This window comes from Mus pahari, chromosome 9, assembly GCF_900095145.1.
Source record: "Mus pahari chromosome 9, PAHARI_EIJ_v1.1, whole genome shotgun sequence".
Classification (NCBI taxonomy): domain Eukaryota; kingdom Metazoa; phylum Chordata; class Mammalia; order Rodentia; family Muridae; genus Mus; species Mus pahari.
The window spans coordinates 19,084,446-19,093,738 of NC_034598.1; the positions used below are offsets into that span (position 1 = coordinate 19,084,446).

Genomic DNA, 9,293 nt, shown 5'->3' on the forward strand with positions numbered 1-9,293 from the left:
AGATATCCCTCAAAAGAGCAATGGATACAGAAAATGTGGTACATTTACACAATGGAATACTACTCAGCTATTAAAAACAATGAATTTATGAAATTCCTCAGCAAATGGATGGATCTGGAGGGTATCATCCTAAGTGAGGTAACCCAATCACAAAAGAACTCACTGAAAAGTGGATATTAGCCCTGAAACCTAGAATACCCAAGATACAATTTGTAAAACACTTGAAACTCAAGAAGAAGGAAGACCAAAATGTGGAGACTTCACCCCTCCTTAGAACTGGGAACAAAACTCCCATGGAAGGGGTTACAGAGACAAAGTTTGGAGCTGAGACGAAAGGATGGACCATCCAGTATGCAATTTCTAAGTAACTCCATTTCTAAAACATTCTTCAAGCATTTCAAAGGTGCATGTTTGGCCACACTACCTGTAGACTCTGACTCTGTACGTCATCTAGAGTTGGAAGGTCTGCCAGGTACTTTTCCAAGGTCTCAATTCTCCTCTGCTTCTCTTTGTTTTGCTCAGATTCCTTCTGGCACTTCTTTTTCAGGCTGCTGATGTATCTATCTCTGGTTTTCAGCTAAAGAAAAACATGAATCCTCAGTTGTTTTGAGTTACTAAAATGTGTCAATGTGTCTCAGGTTACAGTAAAGATCATCAATTGCATTAAGATCTGCCATAATCCATTCTAAGATTCTTTTTCTTCTCAAAACTTTTAAATATCAGAAATAAAGAATTTGAAGGATATTTTTTTGATTTTATAGATGATGGCATTTTAAAAATTATACTAAGATAGGTGGCAGTAATGATATAATTTTTATTGTTTATAAATATATAAATATGGGTGAGGCTAGTTATCTCTTTATGACTTAAAAATATTATGCTCATTTTAAACTGCACTGAGTTTAAATTATGTTAAAAATATTTAATTATAAGTCTGTATGTTAAAAGGTTATTGGGTACCCAAAAAAGCATAGAAACAAATCTATAAATATTTTAAGACACCAATGCAAATATGCATCTCTAGAAGATAGATTCTAATTTAAAATACTGTTTATGAACTAAGAAAACAAAATGCATCAGTTATTTCATTACTAAAACCTGCAAAAAATCAAAAGAGAACTTACCAAATATTTAGAAACCAATAAGGAGCTAAGTGAACCAACTTACATACTTCAAGCAATTTATATATTGTACAATGTAGACATACAACTTTTATATTATATCATAAGTGAGTTTGCACCACATTTCCTTTCTTAAAACTCTAATATAAGATGTCTCCCCACTGAGGTCACTCTAGTGCTGCATATTGTATAAAGGTAACACCTACTATAGCACAAGAGTTGGCATTCCCAGTAAACCCCAGTCTGTTCAGGTTTAACTTCAGATTTGATTTTCTCATTTGACTCTACTGACTTTAAATTGTATATCTCACATTCACAAAACACTTTCACAAGTTATTCCAGTTGAAAACAAACAACTAGTCAATAAACAGGCGAATGAAATGAATGGGCTATTTTCAAAGTTGAGATATAAAGGGATAATAAATATATGAAAACAATAGGTTCACCACTCTTAGCACATAAGGAATATGTAATGAATACCACATTGAGCTTAGACCTCACCTGCTCAGAACAGCTCTCATAAAGAAAACAGAGGAGAAACACACTGAGGGGATAAAGGAGAAGGGGAGGAAATGTAACTTAGCCCAGACATTATGAACATCGGTATAGCAGTTACTCGTAAAACCAAAAATGAAATTATAATACAATCCTGTCAATGCTGTTCCTGAGTATATAACTGAAGAACTCTTTTTTGTTTGTTTGTTTGTTTATTTTTGTTTTTGTTTTTGTTTTTTCAAGACAGGGTTTCTCTGTGTAGCCCTGGCTGTTCTGGAACTCACTCTGTAGACCAGGCTGGCCTCGAACTCAGAAATCTCCCTGCCTCTGCCTCCCAAGTGCTGGGATTAAAGGCATGCACTACCACTGCCCAGCTACCTGAAAAACTCTTAAGTCAACACACCACAATACCTACAAGGCCATGTTTATTACAGCATTATTCATAATAGATAACCTATAGAATCATCCTAGGTGTCCATTAGCAGATGAATGGATGAAAGTAATGCTATGTTTTAATACATACATGCATACTCATCACAGACATCTCTGTCTCTCTCTTGCTGGGGTGTGGTGTGTGTGTGTGTGTGTGTGTGTGTGTGTGTGTGTGTGTGTGTGTGCGCGCGCGTAAAATGAAGTTTAATTCAACCATAAGGATTGGGGTTATGTCATTTGAAGGAACATGAATACAAATGGAGATATTCCATTAAGTAAAATAAGCCAGATGCATAAAGATAAATACTGAGTATTTTCTCTCATTTGTGGATCACAGCTCTCTTATAAATATACAAAACCACATATAAATCACATTAAATCTACTAAGTCATAATAAGGGGGCTTCAACTTAATAACTTGAGACAATGTCCTTCTGAAAAAATAAGCTTCACTTCATTTCCCTATACTTTATAGTCAGTAAGACCAAGAAACAAGAATTTACAATAAGGAAATTCCTCAACTGGATGCTTAAATCTGTGCCACCAGCACATTTCTTGAAAGTTGACACATATAGTACTTTATTATAATGTACAACCTGAGAGAAAACCTGGAACAGGTTTAGAAGAAAGCTATTGATTCACCACAATTGTTCACAAAACACTCACCTTTTCCTCTAATTTCTTCTTCTCTTCACTAAATTGGCTTATTCGTTGTTTGAGAAACTCATTGAGCTGCAAAACTTCTTTCTCGGTAGATGCTAGCTTTTGCTCAAGTTCTTCTTGGTGGGGATGGGACAATGGCTGCTCTGTAAATGGACTCTGGCCTGAACTGCTCTCATATTGAGGCTATTGGGACGAAAAACAGTAGATAAGTCTTCAGTTTACAAAGTAGAAAGGGATTACAGTGCAACAAACACTGTTAAGCTTTAAAAACAGATTGGGCTCATGTTAGACCCTAACCCTTCTGCTCCCTAGATACAGACCATGATTAAAGTCTTGGTTTACTCATCTATGAAATACAAATAATAAAGCCATTTTGCAATGTTTATTGAACAAAAAGTATGCAAGCTTCTAGCACACAGCAAAAATTCAATAAAAGTCAGCTAGCTACTATTTGGCTTAAAAGCATACTTAAAAACGGAAATAATATATTACACACCTTCATCGTCTAGAAGTGAAACTATTAGGGAGGTAATTAAACACAAAGGAAAAGTGGGGTGTGGTGGTAAATTCTCATAATTCCACATTGAAAACAAAAGAAAGACGGGTAGGAGATCAAATCTATCAAGTTATATAGTTAAGACTCTGTCTCAAAAAAAGCATAAATTTTCTTCATAAGTAATCATTTCAATTACTTAAACTCAATAAGCCTTAATAGGCTGGCTCAATAACTAAGATTCATAAAGTCAGGGGTTTTGTCCATGGTAGGGTAATGATTATACACTTCTAAAATCATGCCTGTCATCATACAAGAGCTCAAAACATAATCATAGAATGAAAAAAAAAAAAAAGGTCAATATGGTTTCTTCCATTTTAAAAGGTTTGATGCAAACTCTTCTATAGCAAAAGGTGATCCTCCTTGCATTAAAATCTGGAAGGGATGGACAGAAAAATGCATGCGTTCCTTTAGATGAATCAGAGTATTAAATTAACAAAGAATCTGCTATTGATTCAACATATATTTACAAAGCATATTCTGGTAGGTCAAGATTTTAAAGCTAATATAGTTACAGAAAAGGGTTCAGAAAACACAATTAAGACTAAATACTAAGATGCTGGCAGATACAGTAGCTAGGGAAAGTCAGCATATAGAAGTGACTTTGAACAAGGTCTTAAGGCATTATGGTTTTGCTAAGAGATAGGCATTCATTCAAATTGTTGTGAGCAGGAATATTTCAATGTTGCATATTCTGGCACTAGCCTTTATGAATTCAAATTTTAAAGGAGAAGCCCATAGACAACTAAAGCACAGGAAACAATATAATGAGGTGGTCAAATAAAGATCCCATCAAGTACAAAGTATTGAGGAAGAGGGAAATGAGGATACATTTGGAAAATGAATAATAACTGTGTGCTTTAGTGGGGTAGTGAGACATTTCTTTAAAAATAGTTGAATTCTGTGTTGATTTTTTATTTGTTTTGGTTTTGTGTGTGTGTGTGTGTGTGTGTGTGTGTGTGTGTGTATGTGTGTGAACTTGACACAGACCTACATATATTTGGGAATAGGGGATCTTAATTGAGAAAATAACTCCCTAAAACCATAGGCAAGCCTGCAAGGATTGTCTTGATTAATGATTGATTGAAAGGGTCTAGCTTGCTGTGGGCAGTCGCATTCACGTGCAGGTGGGTGGTCATAGGTGGTAAGAAAGCAAACTGACTCTTCAAGTTCCCTCTCCCCAACTTGGGCATTTTGGCTAAAGTCACCTCTAATGAGTCCTGAGTGTCTTACTTCCTGGGTCTCTGGTACTCTCTAGAGGGTCCCCCTACCTGTCACCATCCACCCCACCCCCACGCCAGGCTGCTTATCACCATTCATTCTCTTGACCCTCTGGGCTTCTCTCCTGCTCCCCCATATCTGATCCTGTTCCCCTTTTGCCCCCGCCCCTTCCCCTCTTCTACCCAGATCCCTCCCTCCCTCCTCTGCCTCTTTCCCCCTTCTAAGTTGAATTGAAACATCTTCACTTGGGCCTTTCTACTTGTTACACTTCTTACAGTGTGTCAGTTGTATCCTAGGTATTCTATACTTTTTGGCTAATATCCACAAATTGGTAGGAGATGGGACCCAGGGGTGGGGGTCAATGACTGGAATGTAAATAAATATTTTTTTTTAAAAGAAAGCAAACTGAGCAACCCAGAAGCCTTACTCCAAGGCTTCTGCTTCAGTTCCTGTCTCAAGGTTTCTGCCCTGAGTTCCTGCCCTGACTCTTTCCTCTTGAAGTGCTTTGGGCCATGGTGTTTTAGCACGGCAATAAAAACCCTAAGACATCTGCCAAGAACAAAGAAGGATATCCTGAAATAAATATTAAAGCAAAGACTGAACACACAGAGTGTGATCGGTTACAAGACAGAAATAAAAAGGAAAACTGAAAATATTTGGGGACATTACAATAGAACCCCCAATACCGAGTTGAATCTCAATTTCTAAAAAATGACACAGAAATAGTTTTAGATAAATAAATTGATTTTTTTTTTTTTGGTTTTATAAATCTCTATATTCTCTACATTTAGGCTTGTGCCTAGTTTTGGTGACAAGAAAGCAAAGAAGGGTCCTATTTTATTTTGTTGCTAGATAAACCACTTTGACCAAAAGCAAATTGAGAAAGAAACAGTTTATCTAATGCTTCCAAGTCAGAATCCATCATTAAGGGAAATCAAGTCAGGAACCCAAGACAGGAAACAGAATCCATCATTAAGGGAAATCAAGGCAGGAACCCAAGACAGGAAACTGAGGCAGGAAACTGCTTGCTGGCAGTCTCTCTGGCTCAGTATAAGGGTCATGCTTAGCTAGATTTCATTCATAGTTCAGGACCATCTGTGTAGGTATGGTGCAGTTCACAATATTCTACTTTAATAAGCAAGACAACATTGCACAGGCATGGCCACAAAGCAATCTGAGCTAGGCAACTCAATCAAGACTTTCCTCTCAGATGACTCTAGGCTTCATCAAGTAAAACTAACTAAGGCTAACTAGACAAAGAGGCAAAAGAAAAAGAGAGTGTTAGAGCAAGGCCTGGGAATGTAGCTGTCATTATTTACTAAATACATATATAACACTCTTATTATCAGGGCTATTGACACTGGACTTAAGATCACTTACAAATGTATATGCAGAGTCTAGGGCAAACATTAAAAAAAACTATTGAAATAAGATGAAAATATTCATATAAAATGTTTAATTAAAATGACAGAAGAGAAAAACTGTGTTACACCAAAAGAGTAACACAATAGAAAATATTTACACACATGATAGCTTATTAAATCAATCAGACCCACAATCACTATAAACATCCCTGATTTAAATACACCAACTTAAAGGCAAAGATTGCCAGAATGCATCAATGTGTCTTATATGGGAAGCCCTTATCTAATAATACAAAACAGTCTTTAACAGCATAAAAGTGTACCAAAATACTTGGGGTAGAGTGAGGAATGGTGACAGAATGGCAAGAAGAAATACTATAGTCAGTTTAAATCCACTATAGTCACTGGAGGCTTTCAGGCTCCTCAGGGATGACAAGCCACGGAAGGCAGAATGGCAGTGAAGACACACTTGCTCGCATCAAGCAGCTAGATGACTGACATCCATAAATTACTCATTCCTGTACCACACACTTCTCAAGTTCCTTTGAAACAGTCACCAGGAAATCAACATTCTAGTTCATAAATCACATCCCAAAAGCTGAAAACTCATTAAGATACCTGCCATCTGAACACAGGTAAGTTACACTAGAAATCACACACACACACACACACACACACACACACACACACACACACCTGACACATTCCAAAATGAAACAGTAATAAATAATATATGACTTAAGAAGAACTCTAGAGGGAAATATAAAAACTCTCAGCTAAAGTATAACTGAAATTTTGTGAAATAAATAAATTGTGTGATAAAGTGGTGCTCAAGGAAATTCATACCACAGAATATAAATAAGAAAGATGTAAAATTAATCAACTAAGTCTCCAATTATAGTAAACTAGAAAAATTAGAGAAAGTTCAATCCAAAGTAAAAAAGGAAAAGTAGAGCAAAAAAAATCAATGAAATTAAAAATAAGATACAGAAAATTCAAATCAGTAATTCTTGAGGTAGACCAGGAGAAGACAATGAAAGGTGACAGAAATGACTAATGCCAGATATAAAAGAAGGAACATAACTCTAGATCCCATAGAGCTCCTCCACTCCCAGAAAACTTCATGAAGTCATTGAAATGGAACAGTATAAGAACTCACATACAAAAGAAACTTGGAGTCCTTTAATACATTAGGAAAGAAGCTCATTAAATAAGTATTAGTAATACTCTAAAGCAGAAAGTAAACAACAACAACAACAAAGAACATAGGAAAGGAAAGTGATAGAGAATCCAGATGATCTGAACTAGGTACATGAGTCTAGATCATACAGGACAAGGGAAAGGCACAAAAGAAATCTTTAATAAGCTCGCTTAGAGAGCCATCTACTGGCCTCAAACACTGTTCAGATACCTTAAAACAAAACAAAATAGAGCAAAACAAAGCAAACCCATGCTTTTGTTAATACAATTAGTAAAATGATTATATAATACCAGAACAACATTTATTCAGGATGAAGTTCTAATGAAATGTTGAATGGTTCTACTAAAAATACCGTTTCCGAAGCAAATTACACTAGTTATTTAGCACACACAATACATTCACATAGGTATACTATCAACCTCAGGATTATCCCACAGGGACCTGCTGTTTTGTAATTGGAACCAAAGTAGAATACACAGTAATAAAATATTATGATCTATGTGGAATCAAAGTTTAAAAAAGAAAGCTAGATCACTATGTTAATGTCTGTAACTTGCATAAGTCTTAGAGCTACTTGGTGTTTAGTATTTTCTGATTTCAATGTCTAATTAGCTTAATTTTTTACAAATAACACATGAAGAAAAAATCTGCTTAAAATGAATTTTGACATCTAGGAATTAAATAACAAAAATAATTCCACAACCAAAAACATGCTATCTCCCAACAATGTTCATTTGTCACTTTTTAATCTTAATAAAAAGATCAACAGTATTTTTCTTTTGGAAAAAAATAGGCAATTACTAAATGTATATAGAAAAGATGCAAATGAGTTTTAAGGGGAAAAAAAATCCTCTTAAAGAGAGAGAAATAATTGAAGAAAGTGGCCATATAAGTTTAAGACATCACAAACCCTATGTCTGTCTTCCCACTGGACTATACAGGCAAGCTAGGCTTATTTATAATTCTATTCCCCGGTCACAGTCCTTTACACAGATCATGTGGAGCTTATCCCTGGTGGATACATTTGCATTACAGTTCCTACATGTATAGCTCAGGGAGCACTGCAGAAGGAGGAGGCAGAAAAATTTTAACAGCGAAAATATCAGGAAATCTGCAGTGAAACAATTTCTCCTAGAAGTGGCTGTATTAACAACATCCAAACAATGGCAACATCAATGGACTTGTTAACACGGAAGGAGAAAGTTTTCATGGGTTTCCATCCCTAGACAAGAACTACAGGGCAACTACTACCTGCTGGGAGAAGGATAATTGCCTCTCACAGAGAGCACCCTATTGGATGTCTAATGAAGAGTGGTAAGTCTTGAAACTAAACAGACTCCCCAGGTTTATATATATATACATAAAATACATACGTATTCATATAATAAATACTGTCAAGAAGGAATAGATAGGCATGTTCTATTTTAAGAACCATGGATTTGGGAAACTGTCAGTTTTGGACCTCGAGAGTTCAGCACTGTGCTCTGGATGCTGAGTGTTAAAAGGCTCACCTATAAAGGTGAGACTCATTTATAAAATATCCCATAAAGTTAAGAAAACTGCATAGTAAAAAAAGCACTTAGAAACTAATTCAAGGATATAGGAAAAAGATAACATGCCATCACCAACTTGTTTCCTTCCAGAGAATAGAAGGATAAATGAACATATACAAAACAACAGATATAAAATACCACATTAATAGACTGAAGGGCAGAAAAGCCTTTGTCCCTTTCATGATAAAAATCCCCAAAGAAACTAGAACAGAAGAACTCATCTCAACATAAAGGCTATATACAACAAACCTAGAGCCAATACAAACTGGGAAATCACTTCCATTAAAATCAGGAATGAGAGTAGTATCCACCCTCCACTCTTAACCATCAAAAGTCTTGGGGTGTTAGCAATAAGACAAGAGCAGAAAATAAATACATACAAATAGGAAGGAAGAAGTCACACTACTCCCTGTTTACACATGGCATGATTCCATACTCACAAGACCCCAACAACTCTACAAGAAAACTCAAAGCTGATAAAAACAAATGTTTTTTTAAAGTAGCTTTTCTATATCCCAAATAATGAACATGCCACAAAAGAAATCAGAAAAAATAAAATCCCATTTATAAAATTTATAATAGCTCCCAGCACTTAGGAGGCAGAGGCAGGCGGATTTCTGAGTTCGAGGCCAGCCTGGTCTACAGAGTGAGTTCCAGGACAGCCAGGGCTACACAGAGAAACCCTGTCTCG

General features: G+C 35.9%; 1 protein-coding gene across 2 annotated transcripts in view; it reads right to left on the reverse strand.

The window, feature by feature from the left end:
- Cep85l (centrosomal protein 85 like) overlaps window positions 1-9,293 on the reverse strand; it is a 108,259-nt gene that overhangs the window by 21,221 nt on the left and 77,745 nt on the right. For both annotated transcript variants that reach the window (XM_021204887.2, XM_029542186.1), the window contains 2 exons: window positions 2,714-2,893; window positions 425-577 (listed from right to left, as the gene is read on the reverse strand). In XM_021204887.2, coding sequence (XP_021060546.1) covers window positions 425-577; window positions 2,714-2,893 — 333 coding nt within the window. The remainder of the gene's footprint in view (window positions 1-424; window positions 578-2,713; window positions 2,894-9,293) is intronic.